General features: G+C 41.1%; 1 protein-coding gene across 1 annotated transcript in view; it reads right to left on the bottom strand.

Annotated features, from left to right (window-relative positions):
- The window catches only part of LOC145988505 (HEAT repeat-containing protein 6), a 58,357-nt gene that overhangs the window by 6,905 nt on the left and 26,303 nt on the right, over positions 1–25,149 (bottom strand). Inside the window, exons 9-12 of the mRNA XM_083123372.1 lie at positions 6,295–6,458; positions 4,273–4,395; positions 1,160–1,284; positions 43–130 (exon numbers count right to left, since the gene is read on the bottom strand). Coding sequence (XP_082979498.1) covers positions 43–130; positions 1,160–1,284; positions 4,273–4,395; positions 6,295–6,458 — 500 coding nt within the window. The remainder of the gene's footprint in view (positions 1–42; positions 131–1,159; positions 1,285–4,272; positions 4,396–6,294; positions 6,459–25,149) is intronic.

Raw genomic sequence — 25,149 nt, 5'->3', positions numbered from 1 at the left:
TAAGTTGTTACTTCAGGGTCAAACCTGATGACAGAGCCTTACCTTTTCATTATCCTGAGATGCCTTCACAGTTTCGGAAAACAAGTCAAGCAGTAAAACATCAGGCAGAAGGTAACTGTTACCATTTTCCCTTTAAAAAAGAATTAAGCAGAGTTAAAAATACAATATATTCATATAATTAGTGCATTACAAAATTGTGGGTGCAACAGTGAAACTCTTGACAAATGGCATTATACTAAATTAAACATGACACATACTTCTTAATCATTCTTTCACATGGGTATTTTCAACTTTTGACACAGAACTGTAAAACAGAGCACCAGTTCATATTACAACTAATGAAAGTATAGTACTTTTCCTTGTGACTAATTTTTTTAATACTCAATACTTCAACTCACAGATATTTTGAAAGAGTTAAATAACCTCTCCAAAAACTGTTTCATTGTTACATTTGAGGGGAATGGAAGACATTACACATGAATTTAGTTCTCTCAACATGTTAATATTGTTATTGTCAGAACGTATAATGCAGTCCGAAATTCCCATAACCTCTATGCAACATGTTTTGGCATAAATTCACCGACCCCCCACCTCCAACACACGCCCACTTAGAAAAAACATTTAATGGAGCTGATGATACAGACTGCTGAAAGCAATTTTGTGACGGTACTACTTCACAATAATTAACTATGCCGTTACATTACAACGTATACATTCCATCTACATTCTATTTCCATTATTTTACTCTTCCCTCCAAGATTGGACTTTTGAGGCACCCTGTATATATAAACTAAAAAACTCCATTGTGCAAAAATCCCTTTGAGAACCAAGGCCTGCCTTTTCATTCAGCGACTTGTGAACAGCACATTGAGTCCCTTCGCTGCTCTTTTCTGGCTTTTGAGACACCAGCTTGCTATTTCTTCTTTTCAAATAGCTCTCCAATTGTGCTCGTGATGCTGGGTCAACACCAAATTTCTTTTGGGCTTCCACGAAGAACCAAACGTGGGAGTGCTTGCACAAAAGGCAAAAGAACTAACCATTTGACCATGTTGGAGCCCCCACTCTGTATTATTTTTTTTTTTTCACAAAATGGAAGCTAAACATCATGGAAAATTATATTTCAGCACACAAAGTACCACTGAAAGTCTTAAGAACTTACTTATTTAGCACCAAAGCATCACTGAGATTCCCCACTGCCCAGGCAGCTTTTACTCTCACTCCTAGGTTCTCATCCTGGAGAGAGCTTATCACAGACTTAGCAGTTTGCACCACAAATTCAACATCCTGAAATATGGAAAAGAAAAAAAATCAAATTGATCCTTCTTAAGTCTTTGTTAACACCAAAAATGAGGTGATCACCCCCCTGATACCTAAAATGAAGTGATTGGCCTCTTGCATGGGTTGATTAAATGTGAGGACACTTCCAAGACATCTAAATACAACAGTAAATAATCAACTAATAAGATAATAAATAGCAAACAACATTCTCAAAAGATCTAAAAGGCAATAACTTACCAATAAAAATAAAAATAAATATGACAGAAACCCTTGACATCTACAATGAAAATCAACCCAGAGGTAACAATCAAGTGTGCCATGAAGACACACAGGGGGTGTGGAGATAGGTCTCCACACATTCTATTGCCTAATACGAAATGACACGAGACAGTGAGAATAGCGAAGAGAGCGTGGTCAACCAATTCTGTCAAAATCACGTCTCACCAATTACTTTTTATATCACAAACAATGTGACTGGTAAATGCTCTCGGTTATATCTGAAGTTCTGATCGACACATCATCACATCATATAACTGCCTGATATGTAATAGTATACAATCAGAATTCAAATAAATGTGTAGTACAGTAGGAAGCTACGGTTACATGCTGAAAAGATAATACCAGCTTACATTTACTAACGAAATATAATTTTTGTAAAAACAGTGGAGTAATTTTTATGTAAATAGATTGTTACAACCAAGCAAAAACCTATAGTTAAAACATCATTAAATTATACATTGGAAAACAATTATTTATAACATATAAGTGAAATTTAAATAAAGAAAATATGTCTTAGACAATTCTCTAAGAAGAATCAGTCTTTTTCATATATTTTTTACTTGCAAGAATTCTGCTTGAGCATGATTTCTTCATCCAGGTATTCTACAATTCTGCTCTTCAATTTTCAAAACTAAACATCTGACTCAATCACATCCAAATGTAGAATATATGTGCATCACTTTATGCAACATTCCTCAAAGCATCCATTTCAGGTATTAAATCACTTATAAGCTTGCTTGTTAATATAGATGAAAGCAGATATCAATTAACTGATTCAAATTCAGTATGTACATATTAGTGCCACTTTCAAATCTTTTTTAAAGATTATGCCATGATCAAAGTTCTTTCAAGATCCAGTTATGAGAAAAACTGTTTCTATATAGCTTAAGCAACATATTTATGATTAAATTGCAAAGTCTAATCTTTTAAAAACATTAATAATTGTACAAATATGAAGCCATGACCAATTGCTACATTTGTACTTATCCTTATTCCATCATGAGATTTCTTTTTCAATTTTCACAGACAACTAGTATCACAGAAACTAGTTTCAGAAAGATTTTTAGCATATGTCACCTTCAATTGTCCTTTATGATTTGAGTGCTAAGTGCTTAACCTCCTTAATATTTGTGATCTAAATGTACATATTTGCTCTGAATTATCTATTTTGCAATGTATATAACAATATACTTATCTAGCAATTACAATTATCGTGCATGTTGGTACAAAATACCAAGAATGACATCATATTTATACACTGAATTATCTTCAAGAGTTGACCTTTGTATATAAACCTTGATCAAATCAATGCAAATGTACACAATTTCAATAAAATTAATTATAAATATGAATATTTCTGATCTTCCTTCTTTGCAAGAACACATATGTTTGAAGACATCGTTTTTGATATTATCAGTCAAAAAAACTGATTAACCAACGTCACTTAGGTTCACTGTTCTCTTCTGTGCGATGGTGATCAGAAATTGATTTCTCTGTGTGTTTGTGGCCCCCTCGGTCTGGGAGAGGGGGTGTAAATTTTCTGATTATAGGCTGGCTGTGAACACCCAAGGATTTATTTCACACGACGCGACTGGTCCCAAAGTAGTATCAGCTGTTACTAGTGGTATTGCTTTCGGAAAGTATTGGCTGGAATTTATTTACCAATACTTTTCTGGCATTTCGCTCTTTCACATGGTCTACAAAAATGCTGCATGACATTATTGCCGAGTGTAATTATCATGAAAATTTTCAATTCAAATTTTCCATTTATTTTGTACATGTATTGTGTGAAAAATAGAATTTTGTGATTATGTAACAGGTAGCTTAATATTCTAACTTAATTCTTAAATAAAGAAAACTGTTAAATTGGTTGAGTTTTGAGTTTGTGTTTTAATTCGACTTTATGCACAGAGAGACTAATCGGAACTGGACCTACAGTTTAAAGCAGGATCTGAACCACTGTGTGCCTCCACTGAGTATCGAACCTGGGATCCCTTGATTACAAGGTGACAAAGGTAACACTGCGCCATCGGGGAGGCCCTGATAAATTGATGCATATAATAATAACAATAATAACCTATGGCGCAACAGTCTGTGAGGGCCAGAGTCTACCTACCGACAGCCGGCTTCACTCTCATCTGCCGAGGTGGGAGATCATCCGACCAGTTGCGGGGTGATGTGTGGTCAGGCACAACAACAAAAAAAATGATATTGTTGTAGGTATCCATGATCGGGTTATGCTACTCATTCGTTAGTAGCTCCCCAATTTCTTCAGGATGGTGAGTGGCCACCAGTCCATACGCTGGTCGAAATCTTGGGAGAAAAGTTGTTACGCTTGCCCCACGAGACTCGAACCAGTATGCATCCTGTAGCCCGAGCCTAAAACCTGACACCTTAGATGCACAGCCACGGTACAGGACTGATGCATACAAAGTGGAATACTTACATACTGATATTAGCTAATATTTTGTTCTAAATTTCACCTATTGGCGAGAACTTATAATTGGTGTGGGTATTGGTACAAAGTGGTATCAGTCCAGTCCTAGAAGATACTCATTTCATCTTTGCAAAATACAAAAGGATCCACTTCTGTAAGAACAGCATATCATTCTCTACACGTGAAATATTGGCGTACGAAATTACCTGCACATGCAAACCAAAATTAATTTATATGACATGCACACTAACATCAAATATTATTTCACTCTGACTTACCTCTCTCAGTATGGGGTATACAACATATATACCCAAGGCCCTTACAGCTGCGGCTCTGACGTTGTTCTCCTTGTCATGGCCTGAACTTAGAAGCCACGTAACGCACAATTTCTGCTCTTCAGTCTGGGTATGAAAAAGATAATAATGCAATTTTTAATATTTTCTTGTCAACTCTTGTATTAGGCATGCCACACTTACAGACTACATCAGTCTGCATAACGTTTTATACTGATATTTTATTTGTATTGACAGAAATCTCAGACTAATTGTTAAAACAGAAGCATTGTTAGACTGTGTACAAAATATTTTATTTCAAAATTAACCCTTAAAAGTTGATCTATGTTCTTTTAAAGATTCGCATAACCACTTTTTGTATATGGAAAAATAATACTAGGGTAATACAGAAAATAAATGTTTTTTTGAAAAACATTTACTTACTTCGTTTTTATTGCAAAACAGATCTTACTTAAAAAATAACCCACATATAATACTTATTTTTAGGGGATTTTAAATGTTTATACTTAAAACACACTTAGCTCATTTTACTCATATTGCATTGAACATTAGTGATGCTACCTAGTCATATCATAATTTTGTCAAATCTGCGCCGCCACTTCTTTCACAAGCTTCTGGCTCCTCATGCTGCGAAGTCTACCTTTCCTGGGGCGGTCCTCAATTGTCCCTGTGTCACAGTATCTGTTGATGGTCCGATGCACGAATATCCTGCTGATATTCAGCTTTTTCAGGGTGTTGAAAATGTCCGATGGTGATTTGCCAACTTTGTGCAGTGCGATTACTGCCACACAGTTCTCGTATACACTCCACTCCATTCGACTCGTAGTGAAATTCACCTTTCCGCTAGCACAGCCAAACACACAATGATACTGGTTGTTGTTTGATCCAACATTGCGGGGTTACCTGGCCAACCAGCGTTGTTATCCATGTCTAAACTTTGTAACATAATTTATGATATGACTAGGTATAGGTTTGCACCATTAAGAAAATACTACTTACATAAAGAATTCCAATTTTGTTACATAAAGCACACTACACATTTTACGAGATCAAGGTGAAAAAAACTTTAAAAGCACTTTTTTTAGCTCTTTGCTTTTGGCATCATGTAGAGCGAATGTTTGAGTTTTGTTTCAAGTCCACTTTGTGCACAGACTGGACCTACAGTTATAAAGTGGGATCTGAACCACTTGCTTGCAAAGCAATACATTACCGCTAACACATCGAGGAGGCCTAAAAATTGAATGTATAATATGGGAAAATGTAAAATCTGGGAACATGAAATTGGTGTTCCACTGTATGTTGTCATTTTGTGATAAAATATCAACATTTATAAATGGTAAACAAATGTGATGGGCAACAGAACATGAGGAAACACATGGCAGGAAGCAGAGAAAAAAACAAGGCTCTGGGCCTCAAACTCAGAATTTTCAGATGGCCACTGGTATAACTTGGCTAATTTTATGTTCCATTTTATATTTTCCCACATTATACATTCAATCTTGATGGTCCCAACATAACAAAGTGTTATCAAATTTTCCACGATTTTACATTTTCCTGCATTTAAGTTTTTCAGCTTGGTTCTCTGAAAACCGTAAAATCGAGTTTCCACTGTACTAGGTAGGAGAAAATGGTCAAAAAATAAAGTCTCATCTTTAACTGAGAAAATCTGTCACTCACTGGGAAGTTATCATGCATGCACAATAATATGCAAAAATGAAAAAGAAAAATCACAATTTGCAGCCATGACACAATAATTACTAACCAGCTCGCTGGCAAAGTACATTGATACTCACCGAAGTTTCACGGTTCGAATCACTGCCTGGGCATAGACGTTCTTTGTGAGTGTCCCTTCATCACTTTCATCAAATCATCACCCTTCCTCATGGCTGAAAAGTGATACTAAATAATATAAATACAAAAATTACCGATTCTGCTGACCATTTTCCACCCCTGTTTGTATCAGCTGGCTCTCCACCAATCGAAATACAGCAAACAACAGTAGCTTACCGATAATTGCTCAAAAGATTGGGCCCCAACATTTGCTAAGCAATCGCAAGCCACTGCTCTCAGTGAAGGCTGGGTCGCGCTCTGAATGAGCAACGGAAGAGGTGTGGCTAACATCTTCTTCCAAAACGCTAACACCTCGATTAAACTTGGCAGATTTTCACTATCTGGAAAAATATAGAAAACGAATATCACAATCTTTCTGATAAAGCTTAATGCAGTGTTCATGAATACTTACGTATTACAGATAACTGTATCCTGAAAAAATATGTACTGTCTGGATAAAAAGAGAAACATAATAATGTTACTTCTTTTACAGTTCCCCTTTCATCTATTGTTATTTCAATCCTAATTTCTACTTCACAATTCCCACACAAACTCTAAATGATTTTTCCTGAGTGTTACAGAATCCTGAATTTTTCCAAGGGTACTCAATACACAGTTTGTTACTATTAAAAAAAAGATTTTACAATGGCCTCATCCATTTCCTCTCATAGCTACATCATCCTAACATTCTATATTATTATTATTATTATTAGCAGTTTGACAGATTAATTGGTACTTTATCAATATCAGCCAACATACGCATATCAGTTTATCAGTAAAATTACCAATAATTTTACGGATCTGATACATTTACAAACGGTGTGTAATTTAGTGTAAAATTATGCAATTTTCTTAGTATTTCTATATGTCCTGGTTCTGTAACGTAAATGTCTAAAGATGCTTTTCCTTTTCACATGCACTTAGTTACATACGGTATATTAATTAGGAAGTTGAATCAACTATTCATGATCTTCAAGGTACATTATTTTTTTTTAAATTGGTTCAATAGAATTATTAGTTATTGGTACCAGTAAATTTTATATTAGTCAGTTACAGGGTGTCTACATTCTCGTAAAACAAAATTCCCCTGACTTTTCCAGACAAAGAACCAAACATTTACAGGCCAAGCCTTTAGGGCAATTCATGCATTTACACATTTGTATGAGAAGGGCACTACATTTTATAATAACAAGAAGGGACACTGAACAGAAATTGATTGTCAGATAGATGCATCAGGAGTGAGCTTTTACATAATACTTGCCACGTACTAATGATAAACAATTATTTTTATAAATCATCATAACAATGGACATTTCCACTCAATTTTTTTTACAACAATTTTAAAAACTACACCCTGGGAAAATGACCCCTGCAAGTTCTCCCGTTTCTCTGCGTCCAGTTTAAGGCAGAAACGAGACTTTCAAAGTTGCGAGGCTAGCGTTGCGCTGAAAACACGCCGCCGCCATGTTACTACGTCACTCCTTAGTGAGAGCTCCTTTGTCGTCTGCTTCGAGCGTCCAGTTCCGGATGGGTAGCCCACGATGAGCGAACACGTGCAGCAGTTTTACAAATCGGAGCGATAGGAGAAAGGAAAGCTATGCTTTGTAATGATCATTCTTCTATGAAATATCCGTGCTGCTCACGTGCAAGATAAATGAAAGGGTTCAGCTGCGTGTGTTCTCAGGCCATGCGAAAAATATTGCTTATAAAATTGGTTGCTGACCAGACACTCAAAAATATTTTTTAAACTTATATTTACCGTAACCTATGTAGTGCAAAATAGGAATTTTCACATTCTTAACTTTATTTATAAAGCCTATTTAACTTTCTTTTTCATAAAGCAATTTCAGTTTGTGTTCCATTTCTGTTGCGCAAATTATGATCAAATATTTTTGTGCAGATAAGAGAAAATACATTGAGAATATTACATTAGTTCCACAGTACATATCTATACTTAGTTTATGTATAACCATGGGCATATTTAAAGGGGATTCAACGGGTCCAACCAACTCTTTTTTTGGTTCACTAAAATTAAAATTACCAGTTTCCTTGTTCTATCCGCTTGTTCATAAAAAATTCCTTCGGGCTTATTTCATTCTCTTAAATTAGAGACGTATAGGACGGGATACGGATGGGAAGGAAACTTCGGTAATTCCACACACCAGATGGGACTGCAAACCGATATCTGCAATTTCCTGATAGTTTCGGAATTTCTACGATAAGAAACTGCATTGAGACTATCAAATCAGTTATTTTTTCCCCCTCAAATCATATTAAAGAAATTTGGTTCTTAAAAACGTAGTGACACAAGATGAACAGAAAAGTATCAATACTTCGTGACTACAAACACACAACTTGGTTGGGTCCAACATCCCCACCCCCCATGCTCCCCAACAAGCTTCCGGCCAGCAGTGTCCTGGATTGTCACTTACGAAATAAAGCAACCCTAATCATACCAAAAGTTGATCCATCCCTCCCCCCGTGAACTACATATACGTCCATAAAAAAAAAAAAAAGGTAAAGTGCTCCCCTGTGCTTAGCACCACGCCATGAAGGCGTATAGGGGGTGTGGGGGTAACGCCCCACACTTTCTTGATCCGGTCGTGAGTGGGGGTGATGTGATCAGCATCACGCCCCTGACCGCCTTTACCCCCCAGGGTTTCCCCCAGGTACCCATGTTATTCGACGCTGGGTAGGCGTCGGGGCCGCTTCCACCGTTAGAAAAGTTCCCAGATGTGAACCGGCCGGGGATCGAACCCGGGATCTTTATCATGGTAGTCAGACGCATTACCGACTGAGCCACCGCGGCCACATATACGTCCATGTGTATAACAATATCCCATACTGAAATGGTACGATATAATTATTTTGAATTTTGTACTGCGAAAAAAGGAGCCTCATCTCGTTACCCCCGAACGCATTAATTGGTTGGTTCACAACTTCACCACTAAGGATCCTATCGAGATGAGACATGGCAGCCTTGTTCTCGTTCTCGTTGAGAGCTGTCTGTCTCGTGTTTATTTGTAAATGTCTCATTGACAGTCTCGTCTCAATTTATAAACATCCGTCTCGGTTTGGGAGGGCAATTCTCGTTCTCGTCTCAAGTCTAGAAAAATATAGAATTAACAACGTATGCAGAGGCTTATCATTATAAATACAAAAAACCTTTCTTAATATTTTTTTTATTATTATTATTATTTTTTTTGACTCCTCGTTTCGAACGTACAGCCCTCGAAAACTAAATATTATCCTGCTTATATATGCAAACCAAACTGCAGATTCAGAATTACCAGGAATGAACTGGCGTTGTAATTATTATACACAAAATTCATGATTTATCTGAGGAAGTCGCATGTTCCAGGTTTGACTCTCGACCTGGGCATGACTGTTTCCTTGTGAGTGACATTTCATTGAACTGGAAATTGTTACATGAGAGGATGTTTGCTCGAGACTTTGGGGACAGCTAGAGGATGCTTTTATTGTTAATGTTAGTGTTGCTCACGAGACGAGGCATATTCCGTCTCGTCTCATAAAAGGAGATGGGACAAGTGAATGTTTTCGAAATGAGATGGGACAGAAGAAAATTTTGTCTCTTATCATGGCAGGTTGGGTGATACTTAGATTGTGCAGTTGGTGGTAGTGTGTGTGTGTGTGGGGGGGGGGGGGTGTACTCCCGAACCCCAACTTCGAATACAGCTTGTAGTTATTCATCTTCATTGTAGCGATTAGCCAAAAGTGGGAAGAAATGGGATATTAGAGATGATACATAATAAATTAACCATGCGTTCTCATTGTTGCGGTTAAACAAAGTGAACGGAAAAGCGACGTAAAAGTAGGCTAAATACAAAAAATTGCAATATATATATTAACTGAAGGAAACTGTCATTTACTGCAGGAAATTAAAAAACTCACCGTACCTTTTTATACCGTATCACCTCTTATATTGCAGAAATTGGTGTGTAAACCAGTGTGTTCTAAAAGTATTATCTTAAAATTTGCGAAGAAAATATTATGACGAAAATAATTGTAATTCCAGCAAAAGGCATTCCTATAACATTAAGTTCTTGCCAGTCAGAACCAACCTATGTATTCGCAATGAACAAGCCTGTTCACGTGTTCAGCCATTGACTGTTACAAGGTTTGCTTTGTCACCCTAATGGGAAAACCCTCTACCGAGTGGCTGAATTATAGTAAATACTACTATACTGCTAGGGTATAATTCATCTCCAAGAAATGGAGCACAGATTTTTGCACTGGAAGTTGTAAGATACTTGTTTTACACAGTAACAAGTGAATTTTCTGTCGCTTCCGTGGCTCTTGCTAAGTTGACGGGACGAGCAGAAGCCCCGCCTGCACGCATTTCTAAGTGATGACGTCAGAGGACCTCCTGTCTGTGGAGAGGACGTTTTCAAATCCGTGACGTAGGAGGTGGATTTCAGCGGTGTTTGAAGGCGTATTTCTCGAGAACCGAAACCAATATCGCCGAGATATTTTGCACATCTCATGTTTGTGTCTTTCTCTGTAAAATGAATGGATTTAAAACGTTTTTCATGTCAAAGTGGAAATGTCCATTATAGCATAAATAATACATAACTATAGTAAAAATTTTAAAATATTTGTATTAATCCAAATATGAACCAAACACAACTCAAAATTTGCAACAAGAAAGTGGTAAATGCCAATAGTCACTTATTGTAATTGATTTCTAGCTGAAAATAGTTCAAAACAAGGCCCCTATCCTAGAATATTTAATATGTAATTTCTATCGTAACTTTTAGTAATACTCAGAGTAGTGCAGGTTGGGGAGTTCACCAACATCAAGTGAAGCGCAGTGTTGCCAACTCCTTACCCGAAAAATCACCAAGGTTTTTGGGGTAACCTAACCTAAAGCAAGGAGCTGGCAATTTTTTTCTCGCAGTATTGCCAACACTGCGCCCGAAAGTAAAGCTCGGTGGGGCTTGCTTTAATGGTTTGCTCTTGTAAGGCATAACCCCCCCCCCCTATTTTCGGGGCGCAGTATTACCAACATCTTACTCGAAAAAATCACCAAGGTTTTTTTTGTCTAACCTAACCTAAAGCAAGAAGCTGGCAACCTTGCTTGAGGCTTGCCTTACAGTGCATAAAACAAGGTTGCCAACCTACTGGTACTTTTACCATGGTCTTTTACAAAAAAGAGAGAGGAGAGAGAGAGAGGGAAGAGTTAAACAACCGACAGCCTACCTACAGCTTTTTTTTTTGTCTAACCTAACCTAAAGCAAGGAGCTGGCAACTTTGCTTGAGGCTTGCTTTACAGTGCATAAAGCAATTTTTGCCAACCTACACACACTAAACAAGGAAAACCGACACTACCATAAAAGAGAGAGAGATGGATGGATGGCAACACTGCACGGGTTCAACGCCAGAAAGTGAAGATCGCCTTAATGGTTTTCTCATGTAAGGCATGAGCTCCATTTTCTCGCAGTGTTGCCAACTCCTACCTACACCTTTTTTTTACTTGGCAAGGGCTAGAGAGAGAGAAAAACTTATAGCTGACAACAGTGACGAGCGAATGCGCCATATCGCAATTTTTTAACTCTGGCAATGTTTGTATATCGTGACTTTTGTAAACCTCTCTCGGGGGAACGATGTGCCACACACACACACACACACACACATACACATACACACGCGCGCGGGGCCAAAATTTTTGAATTTACGGCTGGAAAAATGTTTTTCTATGACATGTTTTCGTTCGAGGCAAATTCGTAGGTAGATATTGTTAAATAAACATTAATATTGTAAATATATATATACTTATTGTATTTAGTTTTTCAGTATCGAAAAGCGACTGTCATATTGTATTTGAAAAAAATATTACGCTTTTGCCTGTGGATATCTAGAAAAACGACAATTTCGTTCCCTCTCTCTGCATATGCTATCAACGTTGACACAATGACACAAATTCAACAAATACGTATGCTTGGTGGCAGAGAAAAAATACAATGAATTTTCTGGTTATTTATTTCATAGCCCTGATAGTCATCGCGTGCGTCACAGATTGTCATCTGCCGTAGGTTTTGGGACGACGGAAGTTATACTTCCTGTTTTTTTAGTGACGCCAGTTAACAGCATAGGTAACAATGATGCGATGCGATGCATTAACTTGTGAATTTTCGAACACAACACGCAAAATGATGTGGCTGAAATATAGGGGGGAGAATGTTCTAGAGAATTTGGTTCTTGGATTTCTATTGGTCCACGTTGCGTTGGCTAACATATCATTTTTGACGTCATTAGAAAACCGTATAAAACTTAAAGCGCTGGTGTATAAAGTTCTGTTTCATTTTCAACGTCAGTGAAGAGCATTTCCGCAGAATTTCTAAAAGTAAGTAACTTTGTTTCTTAGCTCGCATGAGTTGGCTTTGATTTATAAGTATGGCTTTTGTGGAAGAAAATATACTCACAAAAACATGCAAAAAGAGAGAGAATATAGAAGGTGTTTCATGTCTCTCTCTGCTTTTATATATTTGAAGCATGCATCTTGGTAGCTGGAATATCTTTTTTCTTCCGTGTGCCGTTGTTGGTAGGTAGGAAATATGTGTGCGGGGCATATTTCAAAAAAATAAATGTGTTAAATTGTTAGAGGAAGACAGGAAAAATAGAGGAGAGTTGCGTGTTTTTGATATCTAGTGGAAGTACTGATTGATTGATTGAGTTGGCGTTTTTTTAAGTCCACTTTATGCACAGTAAGGCTAATCTGGACTGGACCTACAGTTTCAAGAACCACTTATGCGGGTATCGAACCCTTGATTACAAGGCTATCGCTGTGCTAACGCAGAGGCTAGTGGAAGTACTGATTGATTTGATGTTTTTAAGTCTATTTTATGCACAGTAAGGCTAATCGGGACTGGACCTACAGTTTCAAGAACCACTTGTGCGGGTATCGAACCCTTGAATACAAGCCTACCGCTGCGCCATCGCAAAGGCTAGTGGAAGTACATAGTTATTCGAATCTTATTTATTTAAAATATTTAGTTTTTTTTTTATGCACGCTTATTGATTTTAAACCTAAAATTAAATAAAATCCGGCAATTATATCCAATTATACTTATGGCTACAACGAGCATTTGCAAAAAAAAAAAAATGGCTTGAGATTTTTTTTGCCACGTAAACAAAATAGCTGACATGCCAAATATGAACAGGCTATATAGATTTGAGAGAGAGATGGATAAAAGAAGTTAATTAAAATTTAATTTCATGATTGCAACACGGAACTTAATGATTGATTTAGTTTATTTTATTTTACGTTTTGTACCTCTTGGCTAATTTGCGAAGATTGGGGATGAGTGATGAAATGGACATTCACAAACAACCAAGCCCGACCAGGATTCGAACCCGGGACCCTTGGCGTCGCAGCGCGATGTGCTAACCACAGGGTCGGGCAAGTGTTGGTATATACATAGATCAAAGTTACATGGTTCTAGGCCCCATAGGAGCCGAGAAAATCAATGTCTTGGAAAACATCTTAAGACAAATATCTCAATCTTTAAGAAAGTCGACTTCCGGTATCTCAAGATGTTACTTCCGGTCTGTCAAGAAAATTTTCTTAAGACAAAAATCTTAAGACGTTTTCCAAGACATTGATTTTCTCGGCTCCTAATTGAGCTAGGATGATGATTTTAGGTTTGTTGGATAGGATTCGACGAGAACTATTCGACTAGCAAATAAAATCGATTCTACCCCCTGAAGTTTCGGAAATACAGACAATTTTTTATTTTTTTGAGAAACTTGATTTGCCGGCTTAGTTTTTACTCTAATTCGAAAATTTTAATAGCATTCGATACAAAATTAGAAGTACTCTACAACTTATTGGAGGGGTGATGACTACTGCCTGCTGTTTTCGAGTTATTTTGGATTAAAATTTCAAGATGTAATTTCTAAGATGTTTTGTAATTCATCAACTATGGGTTGTAGGAAAACGATTCTTGCTCTATCTGCTATTGCTCGACGAATACTATAAACATAAATAATGCTTATGGTTTGATTTTTAAAATGGCGACCAGAAAATAACTATGTTTTTCTGAAATTATAATTTATACTTTATACGCCAAGAGGGCTGAGGGTTAGAAAAAAAAAGTTTGTTTGGTAGAATTATGTACACATAATATTTTTGTGTTTTCTATACACAAGCCTAATTATTTTTTTTTCCAATTATTTACAGGATTCATTAAAAAGCAAGAAGTAACATATACATAAATAACACACTCCCACCAAACCCAACACCATTGTGAATTATTGCACAGTATTTATTTTGTGGCACTCCACTATATATATATAAAATAACATACCCCACAAATATTTTATTATAGCGAATTAGCCTTCCAAGATTTTTTTTATTGTAAAGCATTTATTTTGTAACACTCCTCCACTATATATATAAAATAACATACCCCACAAATATTTTCACTATTGCGAATTAGAAACATACCCACAAATATTTTCAACAAGATGCAATCTGAGAAAAGTTGCCCTGTGTGCAAAAGAAGCATATCAAGCCAAAATTTTGCAAGACATTGTCGCACCTGCGTGCCGGGCAAGCATTTGGCTGCCACCGAACCATGTCCCAGGTGCGGTAAACATATTACCATTAATAATTTGAAGAGGCATATAACATCATGCAAAGTTGTCGTCGGAGCACCTGTTCCACAACCGTCGACCAGCTCGACCAAGAGGAAAGCGGAAGCCGACTCGCCACCATCCGCCAAACGCGTCAAGCCTGTGGCGAAAGCGAACCAGTCTGCTTTCCAGCGTTTGTTAGAGGACTTTGTCATCACTTCGGAGGGCTCATGCGACGTGCGTAGTTTTTTGGAGAACGTGCAAGCCAAAATCATTTCCATCCTCGGCGATGCGCTTGCAACGCATTCCACCAAATTCTACGCATCGCTACGTTGCCAGTACAAGAAGCCGTCTGATGAAATTTACAGCTTCTGCCACAACACCAAGGCGAAGACGCTGCATCTGGCGGATGTCGACAACCTCGAGGTTATCTACAACAAGTTTGCAGAGGAGCTGGTGACCAAACAAGAGGAACATCAAGCTAAGGGCTCGGGGGGTTCGCTGTGCGGTGAACCCCACGAACTGTGCGTCAAACTTTGCAAGTTCATACCTCTCTCCGCCTCCAGCTATGTCCCCTTACCACCTACTATTGCGGCAAAGAAGGCCGTCCTGAACATTCAGAACAGTGACGCCAAGTGCTTCGTATGGTGTGTTCTGGCAGCATTACACCCTGTCCACTGGAAAAACCAACCACACCGAGTTAACCACTACCTACCCTACGAGTCAGAGCTGGAAGATGCGATGGTTGGGATCGACTATCCCGTGGAGGTCCCGGACATTCGCAAGTTCGAGGTCCGTACACACAACCCTCGGTTGGCCATCAACGTTTACGGCCTCACTGACAAAAATGTGGTGTACCCTATTCACGTGAGCGACGTAAACAACAATGATGCTCGAGAAATCCATCTCCTACTTATCAAGAACGAGACCCATCACCACTACACCCTCATTCGCTCGCTCTCTCGGCTTGTTTCGAGCCAAAAAAGCAAGCATCATGGTAGCATAGAAGTTTGTCGAAGGTGTCTGATCACTTTTGACAATCGAGAACAGCAGGATTATCAGCACATCAGAGGTCCCAACATCGCTGTCGAGAAGCTCGCTCGCCACAAATTTTATTGCAATGCCAACGAGCCTGGGGTGGCAGTCTTACCTGAATCTGGCGTCGTGGAGCGTTTCCGCATGCACGGTGCCATGGTGGAGCACCCCGCTATCATCATCGTGGATTTCGAGGCCTTCCTCAAACCCCTGTCCACTTGCGATCCCGATCCCGAAGTTTCCTCCACCACCCCTTACCAACTCCACGAGGCATCCAGTTTCGCATACGTTGTGGTGCGACGTGACCAGCACATCGCCCCCAAGCCCTACGTGTACCGTGGTCCCGACGCAGCCAAACACTTCCTCGAGAGGATGGTTGTCGAGGCCATTGAGATAGGGAAGGTACTGTTGGCCCCCAAGTCTATGCTCCCACTGTCCCCCGACGATCAACGTAGACATGACGAGGCCATCGCTTGCCCTGTCTGCGACAAGGAGTACACCGCCAACAACCGTAAAGTCCAACACCACGATCACTTTAACGGTAGGTACGTTGGTCCTTGGTGCAACGGATGCAACCTCATGGCCCGGGACCCGCGCTTCATCCCTGTGTTTTTTCACAATGGCTCGGGATACGACTTCCACCACCTCGTCAAGCATCTTGGGTACGACGACATGCGAATCAACGTCCTGGCGCAGAACGAGGAGCGTTACATTAGCTTGAGCAAGTGGGTGCGAATCCCAGGATCACACTCTACCGTCGAGCTTCGCTTCCTCGACTCCCTGAGGTTCCTCCCGGCCAGCCTCGATGCTCTCGCAGGGAAGCTTAGCGACGAGCAAATGCTCATCACCTCCGGAAACTTTCCGAACTTGGACGCCGGCCTCTTCAAGCGTAAGGGGGTCTATCCCTACGAATACATCACAGACCCTTCCAAGTTCGCAGAGACGTCGCTACCTCCCCAGGCGAAGTTCTACAGTCAGCTACGCGGCTCGAACATCACCGACGAAGAATATCACCATGCCCAGTCCATGTGGCGCGAGCTGGGCTGTCGAACTCTCGGGGACTACCACGACGCCTACCTCAAACTTGATGTGACGCTCCTCGCCGACGTGTTCCAGACGTTCCGTGCGACCGCAATGAAGATCTACCAGCTGGACCCCGCCTACTTCTACAGTCTCCCCGGACTGGCGTGGTCAGCCATGTTTCTGGTGACGAAGATCGAGCTGGAGCTTCTTTCGGACGTGGACATGGTGCTGTTTGTGGAACGTGCCGTGCGGGGTGGAATGGTCCAGGTGTCGCAGCGACACTCGCACGCCAACAATCACCACATGGCCACCGGCTACGACCCCTCACAACCGTCCAGCTACATCATGTACACGGACGTCAATAACCTCTACGGACACTCCATGATGCAGCCACTCCCCTTTAGAGACTTCGAGTGGGCTGACCCCTCCAACTTCGACATCGAAAGCTTCGACGATTCAGAACATGGGTTCTTCGCCGAGGTGGACCTTGAGTTCTCCGAGAAGCTGCAGGATTTGTTCTGCGATCTTCCGCCAGTCCCGGAATTCAAATGCCCGCCTGGCTCGAACCAAGCAAAGCTCGTCATGGACTTCGAGCCCAAAGAGCGTTATGTCCTGCACTACCAAAACCTCCGGTGGTTGACGAAGCAAGGGGTTACCGTCCGCACAGTACATCGAGTTTTGATGTTCGAGCATTCTCCTTGGTTGCGTTCATATATTGAAGTCAACACCAAACACCGCACCGCAGCCACGTCCGAGCTTGATAAGGATTTCTTCAAGCTTATGAACAATGCGGTGTTCGGGAAAACCATGGAGAATGTACGGAATCGTGTAGATGTGAGGCTAATATCAAACAAAGCACAATGTCGCAGGCTCGTAGCAAACCCGTTATTCAAATCGAGGACCATTTATAATGAACAGCTTGCTCTGGTGCATATGAGGAAGAGCGAGGTGAAGCTCAACAAGCCAATTTATGTTGGCGCCTCAGTATTAGACCTGAGCAAGCTGCACATGTTTCAAATATATTATGGGAAACTACGCCAGCACTATAACGACAATATCAGCCTACTCTACACGGACACGGACAGCTTGGTGTACCACGTTCGCACGGACGACACGTACGGGGATATAGCCACAGTTCCATCTTTGGTTAACCTCTTCGACACCTCGGGCTATCCCCAGCAAAACAAGTACGGTATCCTGGCCCGCAACAAGAAGGTGCCTGGCAAACTCAAAGACGAGAAGGACGGTGATGTAATTCTCGAGTTTGCAGGTCCTCGCGCCAAGGCCTATGCCATCAAAGCCGAGGGCAGCGTTACCAAGAAGGCCAAGGGTGTCGGCAGACAGGTGGTTCGGGAGCATCTCACATTCGAGGACTTCGTCGATTGCCTCAAGACCAGGTCGTCGGTTCTAAGAGCAGAACAGCGCATCCAGAGCGTCGACCATATCATCACCACAAACAAAGTTAGAAAAATTGCGCTGGATCCTGATGACGATAAGAGGTGCGTCCTCGAGTGTGGTATTCACACATTGCCGTGGGGGCACTATCGCTTAGCAGAAAGCAAAACCTGCAACATATGTCTATCTTCAACAGAAGATTCATAAAAACAAAACAAAACAAAAAAAAAACACTTTGACTGTCATTACAAACAAAACTTTGACCGTATTCTTAAATAACCAGCATGCCTATGAATTTGTTCGGTTTCAAAAAACAGATCATTATGGAAACCATACCAGATCATGAAGTCTTACCTTCCGTGTTACCTAAACTCAACGGTCTGTTGATCATTCACCTCAACAGCATTTGGACGAAACTGAATGACGATGTGGGCAAGATGTTTTATGTTTTTAATAACAATTTACATTTCTACGAAATTCCGATCGACGGGAAACTTCAAATCACCGTGAATCCGGAAAACGCAGGCGAAATCAAAATTTCTACCGGCAAGAACATTTTTCGAATCAAGCACGACAAGATGCTTTCTAACATTACGTACGATGTGTCTGCAGGAGATTATCTTTACATGGAACTCCTCGGAGATTACGACAAACTTATTCCTCTCTTCGTAGAATTACGAATCGTTTATCCTATTATAAATAACCGTTAACCAAAAATGCCTAACGACATTTTCGGCAACACCAAGCGTGTAGACCACGCAGAAGAGATTCTCATGTTGGACATTCGAGTTAAGAAGTTGAGGACCGATTTGATCGCTTTGCAGGAAACCTTAAACAAAAGTTTAGAGTCGGAAATCGCTACGCTCCAAACGCAATGTCTCGACCCCATTCTGAAAATCGATTCCGAACTGAAGATGCTGATAAAAAATTATGTCGACGTACCTTCTTACGACAACGTTCAAAATATACAGTTGAGCGTGGATTCGCTTCAAAATGATTTGGCCAAATTACAGCAATTTCAATCGAAAAATGAAGATTTGGAAAAATTGAAACTCGAAATCGAAGAACGAACTTCCGCAATCGAAAAGAATTTCTCCGAACTTCAAACCGTGGTGAACGATATAGACGCAGAACGCTTGCATGTCGTCGTTTCCAAATTACAAGAAGAATTCACCAGCACGTTGGAAGAAATTAAATCCAAGTTACAGACTTTGGAAGATACCATGACGAACCTACCATCGTCGGACGAACTGCAGGTCATCGGTAAAAGCGTCGCGAACATAAAAATTCAATTGGAGGCCTATCAAGATTTCGAACACATTCAAACCACCATCGCTACGCTTCAGGCGTCCTTGGAATTGATCAACGAAGAAATTAAAAATATTCACGCTGAAGCGAGAGCGTTGACGAGCATTCAAGACACGTTGAGCACGGTTCAGCATAAAATCGAATATTTAGAAAATTTAAACGTCGAATCCAATCTTGCTCATTTTCATCACGTACTGGACAACATACAGGGTGACTTGGAATCGTTACGGACGAGCGTGCCTTCGAGCGAAGATTTGGAAAAATTGAAAACGGCGGTGACGGCACTATCCGAATCGAGCGACATCAAAAGTTCATTGAGCGATCTCGAGAGTAGGGTGGCCAATCTCCCCACCTCCAAAGAATTGCACGCTTTGAAAAGAAACATATCTCGAATGCTGAAACGACTAGAAACGGAAACGGCGAACGTGGAACAGATTCGAGACGAAATTAGTTCGCTGGTGTCCACGCTGCCCACTTCGCAGAGCGTCGCCGACCTTCACACGCAGTTTACAGAGATGCGAAGCATCGTGAACGATCTTACCGAGAAGAGCTCGAAATTGAATCAAGTCGAGAACCTTCAGAACATCGTCGTCAACATCAGAGATCAAGTCGGAGTGCTGGAATCCACGCAGGAATCGACGCTGGCTTCTTTCGGTGCCAAGTTGCAAGAACTCAACGAAAACTACAAGCAGTTGAACGTGGAAGTGAAAATCAAACCGTCGTTTTCTGCCGTAACGGATACCATAGTCGAGCATTTGCTGCCCATCGAAAATAAACTCGGACACGTTCACAGTAATCTGCTCGGCGTCGACACTAAATTCGCCAAATTGTTCACCTTGCAAGCCATCGAAATCAACAGCGTACCCAATCAACAGAGAATCTCCACGTTCGTCGAAGGTAACAAACTGTACATGTTGCATCCTTATCATCCGTACTACAAGTTTCTCCTCGATGGCACGATTCAGATAAACGAATTTTCGTACTGGTCTCACGGTAGAAAAGCTAGCGTTCCCACCATGACCTTAATATCGAATCGTGGTGTCCAGAAAGCAGGAAACATTCCTCTGGCACGTTGGAACGAAACGCACAACATATATGAAATACACGAAGACGAAGATCTTACTGTTTTCGACGTGAGTGCCGGCGATAAGCTGATCATTCAAAACACGAGCGAGGTGCCACCCTCTTTGAATCCCATCACGCTTGTGCTTCTCTTGAAACGTAATCTCTAAAAAAATGTCTAGGCAAGCCATCGTCGAAGAATTGCATAAACCTGCACGCCGCAACTACGAACGTTTGGCTGTGGTAACCAAGGGCATCGACGACCTCTGGCAAAGTGACCTCGTGGAGATGAGCAGTGGCAATTTGAAAAATGTATATAAATTGAACAAGGGCAACAAGTACCTTCTCACCGTCATAGACACGTTTTCGAAATTCGCATGGGCTCTACCTTTGAAAGCCAAAACGGGAACATGCGTCACGGAAGCATTTAAATTAATTTTTCACGAAAGCGGTGGCAGACAACCACGGTTTCTGCAAACGGACAACGGTAAAGAATTTTACAACGCCGTATTCCAAAAGTTTATTCAAAAACACAAGATTCAACATTATTCGACCTTCAGTCACATCAAAGCCAGCATCGTGGAAAGATTTAATCGAACCTTGAAAACACACATGTGGAAACGATTCACGCTTCGGGGAAATTACAAATGGGTCGACATCCTGCCGGAACTCGTCGACACCTATAATGATACGGTACACAGAACGATAGGCATGAAGCCAGCTGACGTTACGAAATCTGATGAGCAGCGTTTAATTTCTACCGTTTACTGTCCAAAGTACACACCCACGACAAAAAAAGCTAAATACAAAATTGGAGACCAGGTGAGGATGAGCAAATTCAAACGCACCTTCGAGAAGGGATTCACAAAAAATTGGAGCACGGAACTTTTTACGGTGGTTCGAGTATTACCTGGAAACCGACACACGTATATAATAAAAGATAGTAGCGGCGAGATTTTGAAAGGAAGATTTTACGAAGAGGAACTCTCTAAAACGAAACACCCCGACACGTACCTCATCGAGAAAGTATTGCGTAGGAAAGGTGACAAACTGTTTGTCAAATGGCTGGGACTTCCGGAAAAAAGTTGGATCGACGCGAACGAAGTGATCTTGTGAGTACGTGGAACGTGGTGAAGCGTCTACCGGATCCGGAAAGTCAAACGAGAAAAAAAAAGAACGGCAAGTTGCTTCCCGACAGCATCCGCTGTCTGATCGTAGGTCCTTCGGGGTGTGGGAAAACGACACTGCTCGTGGACAATTTTCTCCTCGCACCGAATTGGTTAGATTGGAAGAACAGGAACCTGTACGTGTTCTCGAAAAGTTTGGAGCAATCCAAATACCAGCAACTGATGAAAGTGTACGATGGTCTGGACATTGCAACGTTCGCCTCGGAAATAAAACCACTCGACGATTGTCGTGAAAATTCAGTTGTCGTGTTCGACGACGCCATCCTGGAAAATCAAAATGAAATTCGCAACTTTTTCACGCAAGGTCGTCACAAAGGAATGGATTGTTTTTACCTAGCTCAAACGTTTTCCAAAATTCCAAAACAGTTAGTGCGCGACAACGCTAATTTCATATGTTTGTTTCGTCAAGATCACACCAACCTCAAGCACGCGTACGATGACTACGTAGGCGGAGACATGAACTACAATCAATTTTCGGAAGGCTGCTGCTCTACTTGCTGGAACGGTGACGATTTCAGATTCGCGACGATCGACATGACGAGGAAACCCAACGACGGAAAATACAGAAACAAAATCAACGACTTTCTAAACGTTGCAACGTTGTGAGAAACGACGTGTATAAATAACGTCATGACGAAACGAAAAATCGAAGACGAAAATCTCAAGCTTCGCGATTACCTCGCGAAACGCTTCAAAGGTTGGAAATCCGAGAATCGTGGATTCTACGAAGAGAAGAAACGTCAGGATCAACCCGTGATCGATGCCATCAGCGGTCTAGGTAAAGAAATTAAAAGTATCACGGAACAAAATAAAAATTTGATCAACGAACTCGTACCGCTCGCAGCTAAAAGTTACGCCGTACCCACGCCCATTTCGAGCATTCCTTCGACGCCGTTCGAACTGAAGGATGCACCGGCACGACGTCGAGCCATAGGTAGCACGTCTTCGGATAAAATCGAGTTGGGACCTTTGGCACGAGACTACCTGAGCACGGGGAAATTTGACAAGGATGAAGTGTTCGGATTGTATCCCAGCATGGAAACCAGCGAAGGCGGCGGTGTGGTGTGAAAGATTGGGAAATCGAAGGTGACCTTCGAAGGCAACGACATTAAAGTCAATTTAGGCGACAAGGATAGTTGGAACAGGTATCCGGTTACGGTGGGACTGTGGGAACTCGTCGCCAAAAAGCAGCCGAAAGATTACACCGACGAAGATTACCAAAGTTACAAGGAAATTCTGATCATGACGGATGCCTTGTACCAGAACAACGACGCCTCGCAGAATAGGGTGAAATCGAGCAGCGGCGAGAAGTACAGGAATCTCATCAAACCGATTTGGAACCAGGTCAAAACAGGCAGCGGCGTCAAACGCTACAACACGTTACCCAAAGAATTCGTTTGGGTGGACGACGTTAGGAAACTCGTGGACCGATTGTTGGTGATAGCCGGCGAAGAGAATGCAGGCAATCGTAATTTTTACAACGACAAGGTTGGCATCGTGGACATGATCAGCACGAAACTTTCCAACTTCATCGTGAACGACGACAAGGGCATAGGTTACCTGATCAAAATCATCAACACGCTGCCTCCGAGATTCTGGAACGTGGCCGAAGGAAAGGGACTCGTGAACGACATCATCAACAAGTTACCTTTCGAGATGCATCTACCTGGCTACCAGTACTGCGGACCGGGTACCAAACTCGAGAAAAGATTGGAGAGAGGAGACAAAGGTGTGAATCCGTTGGACGCGGCATGCAAAGATCACGACATTGCCTACAACACCACGCAGACGGATCTGGATGCACGTCACGAAGCAGACAGAAAGTTAGAGCACGCAGCTTTCGAAAGGTTCGTGAGCAGAGACGCATCGTTGGGTGAACGGGTCGCCGCACTGGGTACCACCATCGCCATGAACACAAAACAAAAATTGGGGTGGGGTATATAAATAACATACAGTAAAAAAACAACATGGCTTGCATAACTGATTTGCCGCACGAACTACTATCTAAAATATTCAAAAAGGTAGTTAACGGAGATGTTAATAAACTTGTGATCATAGCTAAAACGACGCCGGCATTTCACATGGGATGCGAAATAGTTCTCAAGGACCGTCTTCGGGAGATCAGTGGAATGAGGTGCGGTGATCTCAACACTCTTCTGTCGGCCGCGGGGGAGAAATTAAACGAGAGGTTGGAATAACTGCACGAGGCGAGGCAGGGGAGAAGACGGTATACTGATGATTGGCGTAAGTCCAAACAGGAAACTGAAGAAATCATCACGCACATCATCGCGTTCTCCGAAGCACGAACTTTCTTCCTCTGTTAAAAAAATCTTCGATACAAATCGTGAAAAAAAAATATATATAAATAACACACATCGTGAAAAAAAATAATCTTCGGTATATATAAATAACACACATCGTGAAAAAAAAATTAAATTTCTCTAACACGCACACTGAAAATTTCTCTTCTTCGATATGACAACTGAAAAAATGAGTGACCTCCAAGCATTAAAACAAATGCTAAATTTGTCAGTCGAGTATGTAAAAATTCAGGAATTGGAAGTCGACAAACCTTACACGATAACTTCCGGTTCAATCGTTTCTACCCAGTATGGTCCCAAGGTGTGTCTGTTGCTCAACGGACAATACAGTCTATTTTTACCAGATCGATACGCTATCATGTTATCCGACGAGAAGCTAGCTATCCTAATCGAGAACAAAACTCGAATCGTGTACAAGAGGACAAAGGAACTTCTTGGTAAGAAAACAAAGCATGTAACGGGGCTACGCGGAGTATATATAAAATAACATCTATTGAAAAAAAATCTCAGAACATTTATATATAAATAACATACCGTGAAAAAATAACACATAGAGCATCAACATGAAACCCAAGGGTGTCGTATACCAGATACCATACTCCAATCTTAAAAATCTAGGTGCCCTCGATGGGTTACTTACCAAGAAACAACGCGAGAAGAAACGTTCTTGCTTGAGCAAAGGACACGGAATGAAATTACTTCTCAGCACACCTCAATTGAAAAGATTGCAGCGTTCGCGGAAACAGCAAAAGATCGGAGGTTTCATATTCAGCATCCCGGCCATCCTGGCAGCATTGGGGGCCGTTGGAAGTTTGGCTGGCGGAAGTGCCGCCATCGCGAAAACCGTCATCGACTCGAAGAAGAACAAGGCCGAGTTGGAAGAACAGAAACGTCACAACCTGGCCATGGAGAAGAAAGGAGGAAAGGGCGTGATGAGAAAGTTTAAAAAAAAGAAACAGCAGCACTCACCAACCGAGACATTGAATCTCTGATCGAACCGTTACAAATCAAACACTTCAGAGGAGTTTTCATGTCCGACTCGTTACCTTCAAGCGTCAAAAGAAGAGAATGCGGAGTAGTCAACTTGGACAATCAAAAAAATCCAG

The sequence above is a fragment of the Lepisma saccharinum genome, chromosome 6 (genome assembly GCF_977018435.1).
Source record: "Lepisma saccharinum chromosome 6, izLepSacc3.1, whole genome shotgun sequence".
NCBI classification, from domain to species: domain Eukaryota; kingdom Metazoa; phylum Arthropoda; class Insecta; order Zygentoma; family Lepismatidae; genus Lepisma; species Lepisma saccharinum.
Note: the sequence above shows the minus strand (reverse complement) of the source record. Positions and strands in the feature narration are given on the sequence as shown.